The 26,113-nt window shown below is 40.0% G+C and overlaps 1 protein-coding gene across 7 annotated transcripts in view; it reads right to left on the minus strand.

Annotated features, from left to right (window-relative positions):
* The window catches only part of LOC127572100 (transcription factor Dp-2-like), a 166,789-nt gene that overhangs the window by 26,024 nt on the left and 114,652 nt on the right, over window positions 1-26,113 (minus strand). For 5 of the 7 annotated variants that reach the window (XM_052018979.1, XM_052018984.1, XM_052018981.1 and 2 more), the window contains 4 exons: window positions 20,895-21,016; window positions 12,532-12,579; window positions 5,451-5,613; window positions 509-655 (listed from right to left, as the gene is read on the minus strand). In XM_052018979.1, the coding sequence (XP_051874939.1) occupies window positions 509-655; window positions 5,451-5,613; window positions 12,532-12,579; window positions 20,895-21,016 (480 nt within the window). The remainder of the gene's footprint in view (window positions 1-508; window positions 656-5,450; window positions 5,614-12,531; window positions 12,580-20,894; window positions 21,017-26,113) is intronic. The other 2 variants (XM_052018980.1, XM_052018982.1) reach the window with 2 other exon arrangements.

Consider the following 26,113-nt stretch of genomic DNA (forward strand, 5'->3'; position numbering starts at 1 on the left):
TTGGAATTTTTCTTGATACCCTGCTTTAGTGATGCTGGTTGAGGCTAAATAATGACTAGGAGAACTCCACTGTTCTACAAAATAGCAGGATGGGACCTTCTAAATCTCTTATGTGGGAGAAGGCAAAGATGTCATCTGAAGGATGGCACCTTCAACAGACAGGAGGCTCCAGTTTTGAGCTGTGGTATCAAAAGAGATCTTGTACTCAAGTCTCCGGAATGGGACTTGAACCACAACTTTCTGACTTGGGCATGAGTGCTAATTAATTAACCAGTGCAAATACTATAAGCATAAATGAACCAAAAAGAAGGAAAGGTACAAAAAGAAAGGTAGGACAATTTGTGAAATTTGCTCTCTTAAGATACTCTGAAGCAGATGTTCAGCCCAGTTTGGTTCAATAATCCAAGTAGCACAGTTTGATTTGCTAAGCTGTTAACATGCTTAAACTACACAGTAATATTTCTAGCACATACAAGGTAATAATTCAGTACAATTTATGATACTTCACCTCAAGATTCTGGAATTCCTGAGCAGAATTTGTGGGAAGCCCAATCCATCGGATTTCTTTCTTCTCCTTCGAAATTATGTTCATAGCCATCAGCACATTTAGTGCATCATAAACACGGCGTCGTATATTCTTCTGATCATATGCCTGCTGAAAAGGATGGTGGAAAACAAACCAGCTCCAATCATTAAAACATTTCTTCAGATGCTTGGAAAAGCTAAAACATATGGCTTCATGTCTTATTATGTTGCCCCATATTTCAGCTTTTAATAAGGTTATCACCACTTCAATCAGAAAATGCTATTTTTTTTCTCTTTAAACCACTAGCTTAATTGAAATTGAAATACTGGCCAATAATTATCTTACAGTTTAATCTGTTAATCAAGTTCAATGTACCCTATGGCCAATTCTTGTTTGCAGCTCTGCCTTTAGGAACTCAACAGTGGGAGGTAAACAGAAAAAAGCCGCATTGCTCTTGTGATGCCTGTTACAACAATTGCAGTTAAATTTTAGGACCAGAGAATTCCTCATATGGTGGTGTGACTGGAGGACGTCACTGTAATTGGAAGGACTTAGACAGCTTCCTGCGGTCGAACTCATATCCTGTCAGGAACACACGGGCTCTTGCTAGACCTAATATGGTCAGGTCTTGCAGAAGGTGTGGGGGAGCCAGAGAGACTTTGAGCCATGTATCTGGCACGTGCCTGTCAGTGAAGCAGCCGCGCATCCATATAAAGGTCTTGGGCCTGTTGTGCTCTGGGGTGCTGTGGCTGGTTTAGATATAGTGAAAGAACAAAGGATCTTAATACGGAGGTGAGAATTTGAAATTCCAGGCATCGGGAAACTAAAACCCAAAATAAACCAAGGATGAGTTGCCCATAATATGAGTTAAGAGACAAACAGCAGAGGTTGGGTGAGATGGTTCATCGAGGCCAACTATCAGTGGAACAACTGAATCCAAATTAACAAAAGCACTGATGAGGTTTTTTTTAAAGTGAATAGGCTAAGGAAAGAGCAGATACAGGTGATGTTACAGTGGCGACAGTTGGTAGTATTTGTGTCGAAGAGGATATGGTGTTGAAGCTCATCCTACAATCAACAGAACATCAATGGTCAGAAAAGAGAACCTAAACCCAAGTTGGGAATGAGTATGGATTGTAAATAGAGATGAAGGTATGGGGCTCAAGAAAATGGCTTCAGGTCATCCAAAAGCAGGGAACTGTTCTGAACCTTTATAAAGCATCATTATGCTACAACTGGGAGTATTTGATCAGCACACTTTAAAAATGATTTAAAAGTCCGAAAGAGTGCATACAAAAGATTTACTAGCATGGTTCCAGGAATGAGAGATTTCACTACAAGGTTAGAAGGAAAAAGTTGGGCTTGTTCTTCTAGGAGCAAAAGAAGGTTGAAGGGAAATTTGACAGAGCTTTACAAGATCACATTTGGTTTAGATAGGGTAGATAGAGACAAGATGTTCCCACTAGCAAATGATTGAAGGATATGAGAGCACAGATTTAAAATTTTAGGCAAAAGGTATAAAGGGAAATGCAGAATTGTAATGAAGGCCATTCAGCACAATAATTCTGAGTTGGTGGAGATAATATAGCTGGCAGAAATGGAAATGGGCAAAAAATACAAGAGGAATCACAGAACTGTTACAACGTAGGAGGCCGTTCATCTCATCCAGCCTGTGCTGATGGCAAATTGGGGTGGAGGAAAGGAGAAAATTAGCAATCCATAATTCCTGCCTCAAGGGTTAGGGTGTCTCAACCACACACAAAGCAGTACTTATCATCCCCTTCATTAAGCATGTATAGCCAGCCTCTCTCATAATCTGCAAATCATGCATGATTGATTGATACAGGCGAATTAGCAGAAGACCATTCATACATGGAATTTTATGCAAGCTTGTATCTGTTCCTCCAGAAGACCAAGGCAAAAAACTCAGGAGGGGTTTAGCAGGCTATTGTTCAATGGATTGTACTACGCCAGAACATAATTATAGTTTTAGAACAGTTCTTTTCATTTAAATCCCAGTGTGTGAGGAAAATATTTTTCATGCAGACCGTAGCTGTGATCTGGAATTCACTTTCTCTAGGCATGGTGAAAACTGAATCAATTGGGGTTCTCAAAATGGAAATGCATAGCTATCTCAGAGAATAATTTGCAAGGCTCTGGGCAAAGAGCAGAGATTGCTTTGTTAAAACCCAGCATCTATTCAATGGGCTGAATGGCCTCCTTCTGTGCCATAACAACTCTATTACTTTAATTTATAATTTCCTACCTGCAGTAAGTTGCCACTCATCTAGAAGTAGATGTTGAACAAGCAGTGTGACACCACAAAGGTATTGCAGTATGGGTGAGAATAGAGGGGTGGATGGTTTCAAGAAAGCTGGTGGAGAATTAAACCTGATATTGGGAACATACCAGATATACGTAGAATCTGATACCATACTTTATAAGATAACATCAAAACGCAGCAAGCAAATGAGAAGAGGATGGAGGAAGGATAGGTCCTAGGGCACTTCAGAAGTCACAGTGAAAATGCAGAAATAGAAGCCAGTGCTGGTGATACAGGTCCTTCGCAAGTTACAAACACCTGACTTACTGACACCCTGTACATACGAACTAGCATCTGGGAGACTGGCAGCCTTCTCTCCCCAAGCTGGGTCAAGCTGAACAGAGCTGGGTGCACTGAGCAGATTCACTTGCTCACTCACCGAGTCAGTGAGGCCGGCTGCTGGCCGCTCTTCCTGCACCTGCTTGCTCTCCCGTTACAGCTGGTTTCTGTGATCCTCTCCCGTAAACTGTTTTTGATCATTTCTGACTTACCAACAGTTCTTGGTAACAGAGCCCTGACCTAACCGGGGGTGGGGGGTGGTGGCTGCCTGTACTCTGACCAGAAAGATATAGGAAAGAGTGGCACAAAGACAGCACATGAATGTTGTACAGATTCTCAAAAACATAACTACAGAGTTAGTGAGGAGAATTTTCATATGAAGACGCTTGTGAGGGCACAGGAAAGGTTTATGAGAAGAATTCCTAGGAAGAAGGATTTTAGTTCCAAGAGTCTGGGGCTGTTTTCCTTACAGCAGAGGAAATTTGATTGTGGTGTACAAAACCATGACAAGTTAGATAGAGTGTACAGAGAGAAACAACTCCAAAGTCACTGGGAAAATAACCAAAATATCCAAAAGCATGGCTGATGCAGATTCAATTCTGTCTTACAAGAGAGAGCTGGATAAATATTTGAAGACAAAAAACAAATTCAGGACTGAAGGAAAAGAGCAGGAGAATCAGACTGTGTGGATTGCTCTATCAAGAGCTACCATAGGCTACTGTAAAGATCCTATGATTTTCGGAGAAAAGCACTTTGTACAGTGCCACTCAGAATGAGATTGATTAAATGCATATACAGAGGAAACAGTTGCCCAAAATGCATAAAAAATATAGCAAACTCCTTAGAGATACAGTATCCCTATAAGTGATTAAACAGATGAGGAATCACAAATACTTTCACTGTGTTAGCTTTAACTCTTGAATGGATCTCTTATATGATGAACTCTTGATCTCTCAGACTACCTCATCAAAGCCCTTGCACCTCATTTATCTGCCTGCACAGCACTTTCTCTGTTTAACTGTAACACTATTGGTGTTGGGTTGAACTACGGTTGAAGGTCGATTCTCCGACTGGAGGCCTGTGACTAGTGGGGTGCCCCAGGGGTCAGTGTTGGGATCTCCGTTATTCATTATTTATTTAAATGATTTGGATATGAATGCACATGGCATGATTAGCAAGTTGCTGATGATACTAAATTAGGGGGTCTTGTTGATAGTGAAGCAGGTTACAATGAATTGCAAAGAGATCTTGATCAGTTAGGGAGATGGGCTGAGGAATGGCAAATGGATTTCAACTTAGATAAATGTGAGATAATGCATTTTGGACAGTCAAACCAGGGTAGGACATACAGTGAATGGCAGGGCACTGATGAGTGTTGTGGAACAGAGGGACCTGGGAGTACAAGTGTACAGTTCGCTGAAAGCGGCCACGCAAGTAGACAGGGTGGTGAAGAAGACATTTAGCATGCCGGCCTTCATCAGACAGACCACTAAGTTTAGGAGTAAGGACATTATGTTGCAGTTATAAAAGTCATTGGTGAGGCTGCACTTGGAGTATTGTGTACAGTTTTGGTCATCCTGTTACAGGAAAGATAGTGTCAAGTTGGAGAGTGTGCAGAAGAGATTTATGCTGCCTGGACTAGAGGGCCTGAGTTATAGGGAGAGGCTGGCCATGCTGGATCTTTATTCCTTGGAGAGTAGGAGAATGAGGGATGACCTCAGAAATTTATAAAAATCACAAGGGGTATGGATAAGGTGGACGGTCATAGTCTTTTCCCCAAGGTTGGGGAGTCCAAAACTAGAGGGCACAGATACAAGGTAAGAGGGGAGAGATTTAAAAGTTTTGAAAGACTCAAAAGATTTAAAAGAGACCTTAAACTTCTTTACAGAGGGTAGTGAGTACCTGGAGTGAGCTGCCAGAGGAAGTGGTTGAGGCAAGCATTATTGCAACATTTAGGAGGCATTTGGATAGGTACATGGAGGGGAGGGGCTTGGAGTGATGGGCCGAACGCAGGCAACTGGGACTAGCAGGGAGGATGGTGTGGCCGGTATGGACCAGTTGGGCCAAGGGGTCTGTTTCCGTGCTGTATTACTCTATACTCTCCATTCTGTTATTGTTTACCTTTTGTACTACCTTGATGTACTTATGTATGGAATGATCTGTTTGGATGGCATGCAAACAAAAGCTTCTTACTGTATCTTGGTACACGTAACAATAATAAACCAATCATCAGTTATTAGGTTTTACTTAAGAATTGTCAAATGAGAGGTTAGTGGAACTTCTCATAATAGATTGACGCAGTGTGAAGCACTATCCACTTACAGAATCTGACGACATATGGTTATTGGAATTGCTGAACTCAGCCACCAACTCATCAGCCACCTCATTGTAAGAAGTCGTTCCTTTCCGCTGCACCTTCTCACACACTTTCATTGAAAAGTGCCTTAGGCCCTTCCCATTCTTTTCCCCTTTCTTGCTTCTTTTACTGAAAGAAAAATAACAGCAAGTTTTATACTTTGCTTACATTGACTCTTCAGGTTTATTTTGTGTATGCAACTGAGAAAGCACATGGGTGAAGTTAAAAAGTCTCACTATCTCACATGATTTGTAATGCTGAAAACACAATTCTGCTCTTTCAAGGGAAAATGAATTTGCAATTCTTAGCCTTTCAATAAGCCTCCATATATATTTCAGCTGAATTACAAATTAATTCCTAGTTTCAGTGAATGCTGAGGGCATGCCACATTGTCAAAGGTGCCATCCTTCAGAGTAGATAGCAAACTGAAGTTCCGCTCAGACAGAAATAAAAAATCTCTTGCTACTATTCTAGCTTTACCTGCTGTTCACCTAATCAACTCAACCCAAACCAGATTAGCTGATCATACTTCACATGCTGTGTTTTTGGAACCCTGCAGTGAGGAAATTGCCCCGTGCATTTGAGGCAAAACAACATTAACAGCTCCTCAAGATTAATTATTTGGTTCTAAAGCATATGATACGATCAGAGAATGTAAAAGACATTACATAAAAGCAAGTTTTCTCCCTTTAAATTGCATTACCTCTTGTCTACAGTAAAATACACGTCACCAGCCTGCCTTCTGCCAATGTATCTTGGCTTTCAAGGTTTTGTCAAATTTTCTAAAATTGGAAGAAGTTGTGATAGAGCACAGTAGAATAATTGCTGACATTTCTTTTGAATTTGCACAAAACTGCTTTATTGTATGCATGTGCCCTCCTTTCCATCGGTTGTGAGCAAACAACAATTTTGCAGAACACTAGCACTCTGTCTGCAACGGACATCTTGAATTCCAGTTGCGTCGTCATTTCAACTCCACTTCCCATTCCCACACCGTCCTGTCTGTCCTCGCCTTCTCCACTGCGACAGTGAGGCCAAATGCAAACTAGATAAATAACATTGTACTCGACTTGGGAAGCCTACAACTCAATGGCACTGAGTTTTCCAATTTCAGGTAGTCCACACTGTGTTCTTTTCCACTCCCACCTCTCCACCCTAATTCTCTTTCTCTTTGTTCATCTTTTCGATCCCTCCCCTCCTGCACAACCAAGACTTGTTATCCTCCCTTACCTGGTTCCATCTGCCCACCACACACACACCTATTAATCTGGTTTTCTTCTCCCTTGGTTCACCTTTCGATCTGCCCATTATCCCTTCCTCATCTGTTCCTGCCCATCACCTACCAGCCTCTGTCTCAACACCCCCACATGGCTCTATCTGCCCATCAATCCCCCTCTTCCCCCCTCATCTGGTTCCAGCTACCAGCCTGTCTCACCCCTCCCTTTCACTTCTACATACAAGGGGTCTTCCCTCTACACTCTCAGTCCTGATGCAAGTTCTCGACCCGAAATGTCGATCACCCCTTGACCCACTGAGACTTTCTAGCAGTTTATTTTTCACCTTATTGTATGCATGATGCACATCAATTATACAACATACAAGAAATGATATTTATTTATTCATTTATATTTCATTTTATTTTTTTTTTAAATTTTATTTACAGCGTGGTGACAGGCCCTTCCGGCCAATGAGTCTGCGCTTGCCCATTTTAAACCCATATTAACCTACCCATACGTCTTTGCAATGTGGAGGAAACCCACGCAGACACGGGAGAACGTACAAACTCCTTACAGACAGCGACGGGAATCGAACCCGATCGTTGGCGCTGTAATAGCGTCGCGCTAACTGCTACGCTACCATGCCGTGATGGTTAAAATGTCCATCAACCATCCTTCTAACCACTGTGACATATTTACCATCCACTTACATTTCTGAAGGAAGCTAAACCAATTATGAACAAATGTTTATTAAATAACAGCAGCAGCTGCCACAGTTGGTATGTATGAAATAAAAATAAATGTGTGCATTGACATAAACAAACAGTTAAAGTGCATTGATTTGTTCCCTTCTTGGTACCAAGAAGTTCTTTATTTATGCACATCAGGTTGCAAGCAAATGCGCCAACGTACTTCACAGACAAAATGGAACGAACAAACTGACAGTAATTTGCGTCATGGCTCACAATTTATAATGAGCCTTACTCCCACGTGGTTTCCCACAAGAGAAACAGATCTACTTTTGTTGTAACAGCATATGGGGGTGCGATTAGTTAATTTTCTTTTGTTAATCTTAAATGGTGAGAAAGCAGATTGCATTGTCCATCATTATATGCACAATAAAAGACCTTTGGCTGCAAAGGCAGCCTAACCTTATATACACCTGATTTTTCTTCAAGGAAGGTTGGCAACTACTTTAGAGCACCAAATGCAGAATAACAAGTAGTCTGAAGTTAATGTGGAATGAGGTCTCTGGTTATTTTCCGTCCTGATGACATTTAAGAAACATAATTTTACACCATACAGATTGCCAATTAAAATAAGAGCTGATTTAGCACTTGAAGCCAAAACCTGAATCTCCAAAAAACTACTGACAGATAAAATACCATAATTGGGAACAAGTATTTACTGTTCTATCTTGGGCTGTCCCAAAGAACCAATAAGAACATTAACTACATTCTGCTCTGCATTCTATTTTGTTGTTCGAGAAACTTTTCTGAACAGAGTCACTGAACATACACAAGCTTTCACTTTGAGGCTGTCAATGGCTTTGCCTTCACTTTGACACAAGGCTAAATAATCAATATGCTGACTTCATAGATGGAAATGGTTCTGAACTTTAAGTAATATGAAAACATTTACCTTTGCTATAAAGATGTTTCAACCTCCCCCCTGATCTGCAACACATGAACATCTTTACCCATAAATTTTACTATTCCTTTGTCAGAAATTTCATCCTATTTTCTCAAACAGATAAATAAAATATAAGTCAATATTTTGTACATACATGAGCCTGTACAATGGATTAAAATTATTGAAAAATGTCATCACACCAAAATGCTCCAATGAGGATTGATCCAAAACTTAGCATATTAAACCAAATTGTGATTTCTATCCCTGCTGTTTGTTGTTCAAATAACTGTTCCTTTTGTCTAGAATAGACATGTTGTTAAAATAAACTTTTAAAATTGTAAATGTTGTGATAAAACATATTAGAATCATCATGAAAATCCATTTTCAACTCATACAAAACTGTCTTATTCTATATGCAATACCAATTACATAATATACAACAGATAACCTTAATTTATATGCAAGATGAATACTAAAGTATGTATAGTTGTATGACAGTGCCAACTATTAAGTTACAATGCAAAAAGAGATTTAAGTGAAGTCACATCACTTGGCACTTATAAAAAGTGATTGGAAAAAAAACAATGTAAAATGGCAAGCCTATGTAAATAGGTTATCTGAAGATCACTCAAGCAAAAGTAAATTAATGTAGTCACAACTATGTTTGGCATGATATTCATGCAAGCTCCATTACAGTCATCAAAAATTAATAACAGAGGCTGGGAAACTGAAATGAAAACAGAAAACGATGGAAACACTCAGCAGGTCAGGCAGCACCTGTGGAGAAAGAGAGTTAAAGTATCAGATTAATGACCATTCATCAGAACAGATGAAAGGTCATTGACCTGAAACATGGATCATTGATCTGTTTTTCTCTCCACAGATGCTGCCTGACAAGCTGAATATTTCCAGTGCTTTGGGTTATTATTTAAAAGCTCCATTGCAGATTCTGCAAAAGCAGCCCATGATGCACTCAGTGCTCTGATTTTGAATATGAAGTTTTTACTGGGTGACATTTTCTCCCCAGGTCTGTACTACAACCAAGAAGGACAAGTTAGGAGAAATACCCCCAGCAAGTCCCCCTCCAAGTCACAGGACAATTCTGACTCTGAAACACGTTGCCAATATGTTGATCAAAATCCAGGATCTCCTTAACTGGAATACCTTCACGGTACAGCCTGCGACAGTTCAAGAAGGCAACACATCATCAGCTTCCGATGGGAAATTAAGGATTGCCAATAAATGCTGGCCTTGCTAGCAACCCTTTATCACATAATGTGAATTTTAATAATTGGATCCCATTGCCACAGATTACATGCTCTCCAATATCACAAGATCACAAGAAGTGCAGTGCAGCTAGGGAAAAAAAATTGTCACCAGGAATGAAGAAACTGATGAAAAAAAAGTTCACAAAGCATGGATAAAATCACTTGAGTGGATAACTGTTAATTTTTTTTTGAATTTTTCATTAAAATATGAACACACGAACCCACTGCCCCAGAAAAGGCAATACAATCAAATTTCAAGATTCTGGCATTATTGGGTACAACAAAATAGGGCAGTATCTATAAACAGAGGCAGCTCCCTTAATGAAGAAATTAGTTTATTCTGGTGAAACAGATCCAGTCGTAAATCCCTGCATAGCAAATTACATGGACTGCAGTAGATGCTTGGTGGCAAGTAGAACCATTCAGCTGCCAAAGGCACTTTGTTCTGGCTAGCTTACCGTATAACAGATTAAACTAATGAATGAAACACTCCAAAAGAACTGGTGATGCCCAGTATTAAGAGGCTCAGGAGACAAAATACGCTTGGTAGCATTTGACGTCGTTCTTAAAAAAAAGGAAAACATTTCCTTAAAAAAAAGCAGTCGGAAATGTGATTAGTTTCCAAGGGAAAATAAAGTGAACCTGTGTGTTATTAGCATTAATAGAAAGAACAGTGAAATCTTAATTGTATTGTTAATGCCCCAAAGGGTTTGCTGGATTGCCAATAATAACATGGTACCTGCAGAGTACAACCCCTCAGGGCATCAACTGTGTCGTCATAATGAAGTAGGACTTCAGCTTCACAGATATTAATGCTTAATAGGATTCTATCCACAGAAGGAAAGACATTAGTCAGGCAAAAACGGTGACTGGCTAAAGACAGCTCATTTTGTGTTTTAATTTCGGCGACCATTCATCGAGGCAAAAATAGATGGATAATGAAACTTATTATTGGCTGAAACCAAAGTATACTGCTAAGGGAAATGAAACCCAGCAACATCATTGGAGTTCACATGCAAGGAAGACAAAACAATTGCATGAGCTATAAAGGCGTCTCAGGAGAGGTATGAATGTAACAGAGAAGAAAAGCAAAAAGACAAAATTAAAACAGATAAACTTTATTTCCAGCCTTAAAGCACTAAGTGTAACATCAGTTTCATTAGTCAATGAGGTCTTAAGCTGCAATTCATCATGTTACACCAAAATAGTTTTTATGGCAAATAGGGATGTTTCAGATATTGGCTCAGCTTGTTTTTTTTTCTCCTTTGTTTTCTATTTTCTCTCAGGAAGTGGAGGTCATGCTCAGCCTGACCTGTTGGGCACGTCTTCCTGCTCTGCATTTCACCACTCCTGCATTCTTTTGTTTATGCTCTCACTCCCCAACGGCTCCCACTCACTCATTGACCAGATAACCTTGTTTACAGCTTATCCCTGTGGTCATCTCAGTTTTAACCCATCAGAGACACCCTCCTCCCCGCACCCTCCCTGCAGGTCAGCGAACTTCTCTCTTCCCAGTTCTGATGCAGGGTCTTCCATCCGAAACACTACCCACCCCCTACCATTTCCTGTTTATCTTCCCACAAACGCAGCCTGAGCTGCTGAGTATTTCCAGAGCTTTCTGCTTTTATTAAAGTGTAGAGGAATCAAGGTGATCTTGTACATGAATTGCAGGAAGTTAGGAGGCAGGTGCAGCAAATGGTTACAAATAAAAATTAAATATTGGCCTTTATTGAAAAAGGGTTGGAGTTTAGAAATAGGAAAAACGTGTTACAAATGTACAGGGTATTGGCGAGGCCACACCTAGTGTCATGTGCACAGTTTTCGTCCCCTTATCTAAGATAGGAGATGGCAGCATTGGAGGCAGTCCAAAAGAGAGATACTAGACTAATTCCTGGGACTAAGGGGTTGTCCTATCACAAGTGGTTAGAAAAATTAGATGCACATTCTTTGGGGTTTGGAAGAATGAGGGATGATCTCACAGAAACATGCAAGATCGATAACAGGGTAGATGTTGAGACGTTTCCACGAGTGGGAAAATCTCGAACCAGGGCACATAGTTACAAAGTTAGGAATGATCACTTAAAACTGAGGTGCACAGGTACTTGCTTTCCCAGAGGATGGTGAACCTCAGAAATACTCTACCCCAGAGAGTTGTGGAGGCTAAATCATTGGGGGCATTGAAAGAGAAGGTAGGTACATGTTTTAAAGACAGTCAAACTTGCAGGGCCAAATGGCCTACTCCTGTACCCCTTATGTACTAAATTACATGTTGAAGGAAGACTACCTGTTCAATGATTTAAGTGAAAATGTTATGTCAAAAGAGCTACTGTCGCCTTGTTAAACACGACATTCCTTAACTTGGGTTTATATGCTATACACAAATTAAAATATGACAATAAGTACAATAACATGGTAAGCCAATTAGATATTTATTTTTAAAAGCACGAAGAGCTATGTCAGCAATTGCTAGCATAATATTTAATTCTACACATTAATTAGAATATACATTATTTTCACACACAAGCATATACATGTCATAATTAAATTTAGGACCATGGACAATTCATGGCTAATACAATGCTTTCAAAAGGTTGACATTCTAAACACGGACACCTTTTCCGAGCTTATCTGGGCACTGCAGTTTATTTTGCAGGAAAACCCCCTGCAATGAAAGCGAGCAGAGCCTGCGCGATGGAAGAGTGCAGATGCTCTATTCTCCAGAGACTTGTTCCTTGACAGATACACTAGCATTGATGTGCAACAAGGTTACAGCCCTCTGAAGGAAAAGCTATTTTTAGTCACAGAAAATAAATCACAATTGACAAGGCGCCATCATGCATGAGTTATTGCTTCCTCCCCCCCAAAATTACATAATATAATATGGTGAAATCATAAGAGGGTGAACATTTAAAATGCTAATATGTACTTACTTGTCTGAAAAATCAGATTCAATAAATTCATGAGTACGTTTTCTGCTCCTGCAAGGAAGAGAAAGCCGATTCGAAATGTAAGGAATAAGGGATAGCTTTCATAGTAGAATATTTAAAAATAGCCTGAAATACTCCATTGTATGCTAAAAATAGTAGAGGCTTCACCAGGCTTTTTATATTGCAGCAGATAAGCACTTCTAGCTTCCATGATATTAACATATTCATATACAGGTTATCCTAGTATCCAGAGAGCTTTCAGAAATAAATTAAATGGATTTTATACATTGCTAGTTTGGGGAATTAAAAAGTCTTATATTATTTGTTCAGATGAAGAAGAAAAAATGGACCACTCCTGCAAAAGTATGAAAAATGAATTTAATTTAGTGCTAATTCATCAAACTGGTTTATTGCAAGCTTTTAGGTAGCTTCCAATGAGAGTGAAGAGCAAGCACAGGATCCTAAGAATAGCATCTGCTCTTTGTTTTCTCCTAGTTTTAACTCCCTAGCCTAATCAATCAGTTCCGTTAAAACTAAGGGACAGAGTACTACTTTTTCTCAGCTCTTTTCCTTGCCCATTTGCTCTGTCTGAAATTTGGAAATACTGATAATAATGTTGGCACATTATTGGGGCAAAGTCAGAAGTTTTTGCACCTTGCAATTAATGTAAATGTTGGAACATAATTAGTTATTTGCTTCTTGGCACCTGTGCAAATGCTGGTTACACATAAGAATGATCTAACCCCAGTTTCCTGCTTTCTAAATCTTATAATCATACATATAACGAAGGAGAAAAGTTTTTGCCAACTTTTAATGTGTTCTCTTTTCCTTATTGCCTTATTTCCCTAAAGAAAAAAAATAACACTACAGAGTATTACATACCCATTAAAGCTCCTCTTTTATGTGTATTTGTTCATCGGATATGGATGTTCTGGCAATCCTAGGATTTATTGTTCATCTCTATTTGCCTCCAAACCGAAGACACTGTTTAGCGTCATCCACATTGGGTATAGGGGTGGGGAGGGATTCGGTGGGTTAGTTAAGGATGGCAGATTTTCTTTCCTGAAGGATGCTAGTGAATCAGATGGGTTTTTACACCACTCCAATAGCTTCATGATCACTATTATAAAGGCAAATTATTTCCCCACCGTCCCTCAGGTTGCAGCCAATTCCATGTACGTAGAAGCACTGTGCCCAACAGGTCTATGATAGCATTCAAACTCCAAACAAGCCAATACTGCACTGAAATATAAACTGAAACTTAGAGAGCCTGGGTGGACACAATGAACCAAATGGCTTCTTTCTGTGCTATAACCATTATATTTTATGCTATGAAGTTAGAGAATGCTGGAAATACACATATCAGGCAGGGTCTCAGACCCGAAATGTTAACTCTGTTTCTCTTTCCACAGATGCTGCCTGAACTGCTGAGTTTTTCCAGTATTTTCTGTTTCTGATTCGGATTTTCAGCATCTGCAGTTCTTTTGATTTTCATTTACATGGGAAAGGAAGAGGTGTCTGGTGGTGGAATCATGTTGGTAGCGGCAAAAATGACGGACACTGTTGGAGAGGGATCCCTTTCCCTTCTCACGGTGGGGGCTGAGAGGGTGAAGGAAGAGGTGCAAGAAATGGAAAAGTGCAGATGGAAGTCGTATCAACAAAGATGGATGAGAAATCAGAGACGAGCAAAAAAGAAGACACCCCTAAATCACAGGTGAAGGAGATGTCATCACCAGAACAGATGATACAGAGAAATTGGAGAGTGGAATGGAGCCCTTCCAGGAAGCAGGATGGAAGGAAGTGTGGACAAAGTCTTTGTGAGAGCAATGGGCTTCTAGTGGATACTGGTCACTTGCCTTGCCCTTGTAAACAGAGAGAAATCAAGAAAGTGAAGAGAGGACTTGGAGGTATACAAGTGAAAGTGAGGGCAGGGTGGAAATTGGCAATGTTAACAAAACTTTCATTCATCATCACACTTTCACTAATCTTTGTCTGTTGCCTGCTGTACTGTTACAAGGCCCAGCCCAAGCTTGAGAAACAACACCTCGCCTTCCATCTGACACATTGCAGCCTTCTAGACTCCATATTGAATTCTCCAGCTTTAGGTAGATCACCCTTTCTGTCTGTCTGTATCAGCACTGGCTATTTCTGCTCCTCATCGTGTTGGCTTAGTTATTCTTATTCTTTTTGTACACTGGCCTGCCGTGCATGCCCCACACCCTCAGCATTTACAACACATTATGCACATAAGTGACTGTGTGGGAAACAATGGTCTGGTGTTCTTGGGTGGGGGTCATGGTCTAAAGGGTGATATGAGGTGATGTCAGGGAGCTGGTGTTCAGCCTCTGGTAGCTAGAGGTCAGCTTGCCAAACAACAGCACTGCACTTGTCAACAGATTTGGGTTTTGCCTTTGTGAATGGAGTGCTGCAAATTCAAGGGAGTGGTGGGAGAAAAGGGGAGAGCTGCAGAGGTTAGAGTGAGTGAGTAGAGGTAATGAAAGCCAATACAATCAACCAAAAAGCCTTTCTCTTATCCACTAATTAAAGAAAGAAAGCCTCCATTTCTAATATCACAATCTTACAAATGTCCTAAGTTATTAATACCAAGAATGTACTAAATATAGCTGGTGTAGTGATTTTGGAAACATGGCTGCCAATTTATATACTGCAAACAGTAAAGTCATAATGATGAAATATTTTGTGTTTTTATAAAGAGTAAGTATTGGACAGGAAACTGGGAATAATTTTACTGTGTCATCTGTGAAATACATCCCTGGGATCTTTTATGCCAACTGACATAATTTAAAGTTTTGTCTGAAATGTGGCACGTCCCACAGTGCAGCATACCCACAGCACTGCACAGATGTGTCCATTAGATTTTTGTTCTCAAGTTGGCACCTAAATTCACAACCATCTAGCTAAGAGGGAAGAGTGCTGCTAATAATTATAGCTGACACAAGACAGCCTAACATTTTAGCAAGGAATACTCAATGCGCAAAGTGAATCAGAAAGCTAAAATCTATCATCATTGCCCGTTTCAGTTCATCTTCCTTCCCAATGCCATTCCTATCTAAAAATGTGAATAAATGAGCTATCCCAGGGACTCGACAAATGCATCAGACACCTCCAAGTTCACTCAGCTATACACTTTATGTCTCCAGTTCCAGCTCAATGCCTCCCCGTGGCATTGCCAAGAATGAAATACAACAGCAAATTATTGCACAGACCACAAGCCAAGCTCCTAAAAATAGCAGTTATCGAAGCACTAGGCTTGAATAGGTTTATGCATTTGTGTGTGCACGTGAGACAGAGAACTGTGAGACCAAAATCAGGAACATCAGTGCTGTGGAAAGGAATATTTTGTACCTTTTGAATTCAACACCTGCACCAAGCCCAATTAGGCGATGTGTAGATTGAGTGACATCAAACATGAGTCAGAAGCAAGATTATTAAAGCTGCAGCAGCTCTGGCTTTGAAGACCAACACAACAAAAATGGTGAAGAACAATTATTAGAATCACTGAATATGACAGCTCAGAATGAAGCCATTGTATCCTGTTCTCAGAAAAACCTCACCTGTTCCATCCCACTGACCTGTCCCCAGACCATCTAAAATTTTACCATTTCAAATGTTTTTTTTCCTTTAATTAAAAATAAACTACTATGGATTCTGCAATCATTAAAGCTTCTGTGAGGCAGCCCACTTTTGAGCAACACTGCACGGAAAGCATACCTTCTACTCTCCAGCTACTGGACAGCAGAAATGTTTAAGCCAGTCAGGTCTTTTCTGTACAATCATACATGATTCTAATAATTAACTATGAACATCAGATTAGAAGATGCGGCTTAATAATAAAAAACAATCAAGTCCAGGTTTTCCCATCTTGCTGAAAGTGACTCATGCTAGTTTATTTCCAGCAGTGCTTGCAAACTCCACTATCCTATCTTCATGGGAGAAGATGGGTGGTGGCCATCTCTGGACTTTTTGATCATGGAAACCACATGGCAAAGAGAGTCCCATTCTCATCCAATAGTCACACACGTTCTCCCCATGTCTGCATGGGTTTCCTCCGGGTACTCTGGTTTCCTCCCACATTCCAAAGACGTACGGGTTAGGAAGTTGTGGGCATGCTATGTTGGTGCCGGAAGCGTGGTGACACTTGCGGGCTGCCCGCAGAACATTCTACGCAAAAGATGCATTTCACTGTGTGTTTCGATGCACATGTGACTAATAAAGATAAAGAAAGACATTAAAAACCATGCACATGACTGGATAATAATCAGAAGAAAGAATTCTAACCAACTTTCATATTGCACCTGCAGTGCCCTCAGCAAATAAAATCCACAGTTACATATAGATTAGAAATTCAAACCTAGGTCTTTTTCATGTCAAAAATCATACCAGACAGTGTATTTACTTGCATCAAATCAAGTAAATTAATGAAGACAGTTGTGAATATATTTCTGATCATTTCTGTTTTGTAAAAATTTGAATTGCAGTTACAACTGCTAATTAATATATAAAAGCAATCCAAAAGAAAGAAACATTCAAGAACCAGTAAGTATATAATGCAAACACATCCTATACTTAAAAGCAAAAGGCAGTCATATTCAAAGCGATTCATCAATAATGATGAGATCATAGATACACATATTATCAGCTTCATCTAAACATGGAATCTTGACATTTAGAGATCAGAATGCTTCACAGTAAGTGCAAGTCAAACTTAACAAATGATTGCAACCTGAACTTAGTGATGCACCAAAAGGCAAACTACTGTTTTCCTTTGTGTAATGTCTACATCACAAATTAAGTACAATCTGCTTTTAAAACATTCTCAACAATAACATAATTTTGCTGTGTGCAAATATTCCCAGTAAGTCAAACTACTGCAATGGTATGGTGTGGTCAGGTGCTTGTGGACTGTATTGTAATTAGGGAAAGGGACGTGCTCAAAATTTGAAATTATAATGCAGTGGAGTTCAGAGCACTTGCTGACAATTCCTTCATGAAACTGCCTAAATGAAGAGTTGGCAGATACACATCTAGAACTGAAAAATCTAAAAGCTGTTGTCAATGACACCCTGCTCCTCCACAGGGAGAACTTTTGCAGACTTTTCAATGCAACCAGCGCAGAACATAGATTTAAAATTAACTTGTACTTTCTTTTTTTTTTAAAACTTGCTGTTCTCATAGCTTTAAATGTTGAACATGTTATGCCTTGCAGGATGAGATGAAAAAGAGTTCTTAAGTGGTGTACCAAGTTGTAATTACTGCCAAACCTCTACTCTGCCACCAAAAAACTAATTTAATGTTATGTTGACATATGTTTCAGGTGATAGAAGGAACTGTTACTGCTTGTGGTACAAGAGACAATTCTATTATGAAATAAGGTTGCACTTATTCAAAGAACAAATATTAACAGTGTTTGTTGTACCACTGGCTCATGATGAACAAGTCACACCTTGAAATTGTTGGACTTTATTGGGTTACAAGAATCCCAGCATAATGTCCCACAAAGCTGCATCCTCAGCCCTCTACTCTACTCCCTATGTACTCATGACTGTGTGGCCAGATTCTGCTCAAACTCCATCTACAAGTTCGCAGATGATACCACTGTAGTGGGCCATTTCTCAAATAACGACGAGTCAGAGTAAAGGAAGGAGATAGAGAGCTTAGTGACATGGTGGCAATAATAACAACCTCTCCCCCAGTGTCAGCAAAATAAAAGAGCTGGTCATTGACTTCAGGAAGTGGGGGCGGTGCACGTGCACTTGTCTACATCAATGGTGCTGAGGTCGAGAGAGTTGAGAGCCTCAAGTCCCTAGGAGTGAACATCACCAATAGCCTGTCCTGGTCCAATCACGTAGACGCCATGGCCAAGAAAGCTCACCAGCGCCTCTACTTCTTTAGGAAGCTAAAGAAATTTGGAATGTCCCCTTTGACACTCACCAACTTTTATCGATACACCATAGAAAGCATCCTATCTGGATGCATCACAGCTCGGTATGGCAACTGCTCTGCCCAGGACCACAAGAAACTGCAGAGAGTTGTGGACACAGCCCAGTACATCATGGAAACCAGCCTCCCCTGCATGGACTCTGTCTAAACCTCTCGCTGTCTCGGTGAAGCAGCCAGCATAATCAAAGACCCCACCCACCCTGGACATTCTCTCTTCTCCCCTCTCCCATCAGACAGAAGATACAGGAGCCTGAGGACACATACCACCAGGCTCAAGGACAACTTCTATCCCGCTGTTATAAGACTACTGAATGGTTCAGTTATAAGATGGACTCTTGACCTCTCAATCTACCTTGTTATGACCTTGCACCTTATTGTCTACTTGCAATGCACTTCCCTGTAGCTCTGACACTTTACTCTGTATTCTGTTATTGTTTAACCCTATACTACCTCAATGCACTGTGTAATGAATTGATCTGTATGAACGGTATGCAAGTCAAGTTTTTCACTGTACCTCAGACCAATACTAGTAACCAATAATACGAAACTGGCTAATTCCTCAGCGGTAGAGCCAATGAACCTCTCCTAATGCCTGTGTCAGCACAAACCAAAAACCATATTATTGGATAAGTAGACACCCACCTGTTAACAAGGAACAAAGAATAATTGGCAACTTCTTTATCAAACTACTTCTACATGGAGAACCAAGTTTCTGAAACCAGAAGCAATGCCCTTGTCCAATCCAGGCCATGAGTGGAAGTTTACAATCTTGTACACGTTTTGATTTTATCTCGTTATATATCACTGACAGAATATTTATCTCAGTCAAGACAGCTTTGAGTTCCCAGAACTGATGCATTTTAAGACTCCTTCCTTAAGATATCTTTTCTGGTATAAGCTGCATGGGAAGTAGATTTCTCACTTGAAGTGTTGCATTGCTGCTCATTTGTTTAAACTGCTCTTTGGAGAATGGTGCAAGATTGTTGATGTCAAACTTGCAATAGTTGTGTGATTTAGAATGATTCCAAAATCTAGCCCAGGGTGCCGAAGTCATGCTGATCTTTGGGACTGCATTCTCAGACTCTATTCCCTCACACATCAGCCACATGCAGCTAGTTGGGAATCCAGTTGTGGATATATAGAATTTTACAGTTCAACACATTCACCAACATACAAATGTTTATGCTTCACACAAGCCTCCTCCCATAAGAACATAAGAAAAAGGAGCAGAGCACACAGCCCCTCAAACCTGCTCGAACGTTCAAATGGTGATGGCCGATCTGCTACCTCATCACCACTTTATTGCTTTATTTCCATTTTCCTCACGGTGTGTGTTTATTCCAGGCCTTGCACACTCGTTGGTTCTGGGATTAGAGTATTCATAAAACCTTAAATCCCATAAGTGAAGAGGTTTCTCATCTCAGCCCTGAAAGCTGACCTCCCTTCTTAACGGTATGATCTCAGATTCTAGTGTCTTCAGCCATGGGAAACAGCCTCTTAGGATTCACCTTGACAATCCCTCTGAAGAATTTTATATGCTTCAATGAAATCACCCCCCTTTCTTCTAAACATAGAGAAAATAGGTCCCCTCCTCAATCCTTTCACACAGAAAATCCCAGGAATTAATCTTGTGAACAGTTTCCCAATTTATTTCATCTCACATTGTCAATATACACTGCTTAACTGCAGTCTGGATGAGTAAATAATAAATGGATAGCAGATAGTCTTTGAGCATACTGTATGTCTTCAATCCTCATTTTCTTCCAGCAAGTGTGCTTTGACCATTTGGCTTATTCTGATGATCATTGCGTTTCTTTGACTAATGAAAGGAGGCAGAGATTTATCATGTAAATAGATACATGGGAAACACATTTACCCATATCACACGAAAAACATTGCAGCTGGTAAAACATACTCGTCGCAAACAATTATGTGGCCCGTCAGCAATTTCAATTGGACAACACTGCTCTAGGAGTATTTGCTTTCCAGTGAAGATTTGGCTTTGGAGGAGGTCAGGGATGGGGAGAACAATCTTACGATAAGAAATTCTGTGTTAAGTGCATCAGAAATTTTCCAAAACACTCAAGTGCATCCACAATAATAACAATAATAAAATATTTTTCTTGGTGATTTCCACCTTGTGATTAATGAACTTCAGATACTTGCATGCTCCACCAAGTGCCTTCCTTTCTGACCAACACCTCAACTATCCCCATGCCCAACACCTCAAGTACCAGCACACTCACTTTAATATCAAAACACTTTGGCCGAGCAGATCAGAAACTCAGTGTCGTGTAAAGGCATGTAACTGGAAAAAAATGTTTCACATCCAACCATTAACTCAGGAAATCCGAGAAACAGTCTTTTTCACATTGCAGCATGTGTGTTAGAAGGTGGAAGCTTACCCTGCAACCCATCCAGAAGGGTCTGTTATGTGACTCTGGGTAACCATAGTTGGTGTGGGGGTGTAAGGACTTCCAATCAGAACACTTCCAGTGTTGCTCAGTCGCTGTGGTGTGCTTATGATCTGTCAAGCACAAAGGGAAAAATAACTTGCAGTTGTAAATGCATAGTATATATCAGTACTACCATAATAAATGTGTTTAAGATTCAATCTGCAATTGACACACTACTTTGAGCAAGTGCATGTAGTACTTCTATTGCAAAGACAAAACACTTCAGTCTCTTTCCCAGACTCAAAACCATTAAGACGTTTGTGGGACAAATCCAGGGGTGTAAATTAAGAGCTTGCAGAAGGAATAGACCATTCAACCTGTTCCACCATTCAATTACATCAAGGTTGATCAGTACCTCAAGCCCATTTACTCACTATTGTTCTGTGGCCCTTTTTACTTTTAACTACGAACACCAGCTTTGAACGCTTCAACTGACCCAGTATCTCCCGTATCCTGTGGTTAGAGAGATTCCTAACACCCTTTTTGAAAAGAACTAAAATGCAATTTTACTTTTAAAAGACCAAGATATTATTTTAAGATTATGCCTCTAGTTCTGGATTCCCCACCAGAAGAAATGGTTTCTCAAACACTTTGATTAGATCACTCCCTGATATTGCATGTCAAGCGAATACTACGCACATATTAACCCCTAAAAGACTACAGCTCATACTCTTTGTTCTGCAAGTACAAGCTCCTAATTTCAACTAACAAACTATACAACACCTCAGCCCTCAGCACAACACGGGTAGACTGCTTTTATAGTGGCACTGTCATAACTCTGGTAAACCAGCACTTGAGTTAGTTTATCTTGTGGTTCAATTATTTTTACTACAAACTCAATGCATTTATACTACTTTAGTCCACAAACATTGGGATCTGTTCACAGATGTCGGTCAGTAAGAAGCACTTCATTATAATTAAGACACATTGGCTTGCAATGCAGTTTGGTGATGAAATTGCAGTGTGGAGATCAATAATAAAGCCACAAGGAAAGTTATCAGCATGCAAATAGTCCTCGACCAATGAGATATATGTACGTATTGAATCCAAGAAGAAATAATTTTATATTCTCCATAATGTGTGCTACACCTCCTGCTGACAGCACTCAGTAACAAAAGCATTATACTCGTGAGTGTAATTTGTTCCTAGTGCTGACGTTTTTCAACATGATAAGCAATAACAAAGCACAGCAAACTAGAATGATACCAGTGAAGTATATTCATGTGCTCCTGCTGCTGCATTGTGCCTCAGAGCTGATTAAGATGGAGTTGCAGAGTCAGTTCCTGAACTTACCTGTAGTGGTGCAGTGTTAGCATTTATCAGCAGGGAAGGAGCAGAAAATGTGACCAAATGGTCAACTTCAACAACCCTGCTGCAACTTATCCTACTGGCTGAATTACAACATGTGACTGGGAGCCTCTAAAAGGCACCGGGAGTCTTTAAAAGGTGCAACAAGAGTGCCCCATACTTCAGATTTGGAAACATCTTTTACTTTCAACATGCATTCATTTATGAATATGAATATTATGCAATCTGTGGGAGGATTGTGCTGGAGAAACTGCTGCAAATGTAATAAAACAGCACAGGGTCTCAATGCTGAGTACAACTATACTGTTTTGCATTCAGAAAGATCTAAAATTAGCGAGTGCAGAGAGCTACTAAATAAACTTTCAATGACAGCACTGTGAACATGGAATTCCCAATTGTATTCAGTACAATTTGCCGCAAGAAACTGCAGAGAGTTGTGAAATTGTGAAAAAAAACGGAAACCAGCCTCTCCTCCACAGACTCTGTCTACACTTCTTGCTGCCTCGGTGAAGCAGCCAGCATAATCAAAGACCCCACCCACCTGAACATTCTCTCTTCTCCCCACTCCCATCAGGTAGAAGATACAAAAGCCTGAAAGCACATACCACCAGGCTCAAGGACAGCTTCTATCCTACTGTGTTAAGACTATTGAACAGACCTCTTGTACGATTAAGATGGACTCTTGACCTCACAATCTACCTTGCTATGGCCTTGCACCTTTTTGTCTGCCTGCACTGCACTTTCTCTGTAACTGTAACACTTTATTCTGCATTCAGTTATTGTTTTCCCTTGTACTACCTCAATGCACTGATATGATGAAATGATCTGTATGGATGGCATGCAAAACAAAGTTTTTTTCACTGTACCTTGGTGCACGTGACAATAATAAAACAATTATTTAAATCAATTTAATTTACCAATATAAAGTTTCATTGGAATCTGAATCGAATTATTTCATTTATGCAAAAAAGCAGAACAACTCAGTCCCTATAGAACATAGAACACTACAGCACAGTACAGGCTCTTCGGCCCACAATGTTGTGCCGACATTTTACCTTGCTCTAAGATCCATCTAACCCTTCCCTCCCACATAGCTCCCCACTTCTCTATCATTCATGTGTCTATCTAAGAGTCCCTTAAGCGTCCCTAATGTATCTGCCCCCACAACCTCCGCTGGCAGTGCGTTCCACGTACCCACCAGTCTCTGTGTAAAAAAACTTACCTCTGACATCTTCCTTATACCTTCCTCCAATCACCTTAAAATTATGTCCCCTCATGTTAGCCATTGTCGCCTTGGGAAAAAGTCTCTGACTGTCCACTCAATCTATGCCCCTTAATCATCTTGTACACTTCCATCAAGTCACCTCTCATCCTCCTTCTCTCCAATGTCACAAACCAGCAACAAAAGAAACACACTGAGCATGATTCAGTGTTAAAAACTATTTTATTAATCACTACTTATGATAATACGTAAAATAAAAGTAAAAATGTTAGTATGTTAGAATTCAAAAATGTTAAACCTCGAACGTCAACCCCAAAATTAAACTCGTCGTGTGTGTGTGTGACAAAGTCCAAAACTCCCAGTTCCAGAATGGTTCTTAAAGTTCAGTTCTGCAAGCCATAAGGTGAAACATGAGCAAGGGCTTCTTCAACAACCACCGTTGTCTGAAGATAAGATGTAGATGTAGAAAAACATCGAGAGAGTACATACGAAATCCAAATGTTCCACGATGGACCCCAAACGACACTCCAGTGTTTACTCGGTAGTGACTTCTTCACCCCGAAAAGCATCCGAACCGTGGGCGTCCACACACAAATACCTGTTTCCTTCTACAGGTCAGCAACAAAGTGAACTCCACCGGATTACTTCCAACTTCCATACATGGATTTCAGTGGCAAACACAGTTATTGTTTCTCATCCATCGATAGAGAAAAGAAGCAGGCTGGTGTCTCTCTCCCTTCTCTCTCTCTCTCCTTCTTCTAACTTCTTCAACCACGTCATTACGTCCTTTATCTTCTATTGACGTAAGCACGCCCCACACACGCATACACACACACTCTCTATCTTAAAGGGACTTTCACTGAGTCCGTAACACCTCCCACCTAAAAAAAATTTTCCCCAAGAAAAATTTAACCGCGCATACAGTTAGTAATGTTAATGATTATCATGCTACACAACTACAGACTATCAGATTAGTACAGATACATGTTTCCCATTTAACATCGAGAAAGACAATCAGCAATCACATTATCTTTGCCTTTAATGTGAGTTATCATGAGATCAAACTCTTGCAAAATTAAACTCCAGCTTAACAGCCTTCTGTTCTTGTTTTTGACTCGGCTCAGAAACACCAATGGGTTATGATCTGTATACACAGTCAATGGTTTCTGAGCGGTGCAAACATATACACTGAAATGTTGCAAGGCTAAAACAAGCGACAGTAATTCTTTCTCTATGGTGGAATAATTCTTTTGATGCTCATTAAATTTCTTTGAAAAGTAAGCTACAGGATGGTCAATATCATCAAGGTCACCCTTCTGCAACAACACAGCTCCTGCAGCTTCATCACTGGCATCTACTGCTAATGAAATGGCTTTTCAAAGTCAGGTGTTTTGAGCACAGGATGGTAGCATAAAATGGCTTTCAGCTTCTCAAATGCTTCTTGACAAGAATCTGTCCAAACAAACTTTACTCCCTTCTTCAGAAGATTAGTTAGGGGAAGAGCAATATCAGCAAAATTTTTACAAAATTTTCGATAATATCCAACCATTCCCAAAAATCTTCTAACAGTCCTCGTACCTGTGGGAATAGGGAACTCAGATATTGCTTGAACTTTTGCTTGCCTTGACCTACAACATAACCAAGATACGTCACAGTGGCATGGCCAAATTCACTTTTAGCCAAGTTTGCTTGCCTTGACCTACAACATAACCAAGATACGTCACAGTGGCATGGCCAAATTCACTTTTAGCCAAGTTAACTGTAAGGTTAGCCTTGGAAAGTCTTTCAAACAACCTTTCTAACGCAGAGATGTGATCCTCCCATGTATCATTCCCAGTCACTAAGTCGTCAATGTAGGCACCTGTATGTTTTAACCCATGAATCACTGAATTAATCATTCTTTGAAATGTTGCAGGAGCATTTTTCATTCCAAATGGTAAAACATTGTATTCATACAATCCAGAAGGGGTTACAAAGGCTGAAATTTCCCTTCCTCTATCTGTTAATGGAACACACCAGTACCCTTTTAATAGGTCAATCTTTGTAAGAAATTTTGCCTTTCCCACTCTGTCTATGCAATCATCCACCCTAGGAATAGGGTAAGCATCTGACTTTGTTACAGCATTCACTTTCCTGTAATCTGTGCAAAATCTAACAGTTCCATCAGGTTTAGGTACAATAACACAAGGCGAACTCCAATTTGAAGTAGAATGTCTAATAATATCATTTTCCAACATGTATTTTATTTCCTGATCAACAAGTTTACCTTTTTCCACATTCATTCGATATGGGTGTTGTTTGATTGGTTTTGCATCCCCAACATCAACATCATGGGTAATTATCGATGTTCTGTTTGGAACATCTGGGAACAGATTTTTAAATTTTAAAATTAATTCTCTCATCTGTTGTTTTTGTGAAACTTGTAAATGGTCCAACTTCGTTTCAAGGTTCTCCAGGATATTTTGGTTTTTTAGTTTCGATGGAACAATATTTGGTCTAAATTGGCCTTCCTCAACATCAACATCAGGCATTCTAGAAACAACCTTTACACCATCCACCAAGGCCACAACTGAATCCCTCTCATAATAAGGTTTTAGCATGTTTACATGACAGAGTTGTGTTTTCTTGCGTCTATCTG

Source organism: Pristis pectinata, chromosome 6 (genome assembly GCF_009764475.1).
Source record: "Pristis pectinata isolate sPriPec2 chromosome 6, sPriPec2.1.pri, whole genome shotgun sequence".
NCBI lineage: Eukaryota > Metazoa > Chordata > Chondrichthyes > Rhinopristiformes > Pristidae > Pristis > Pristis pectinata.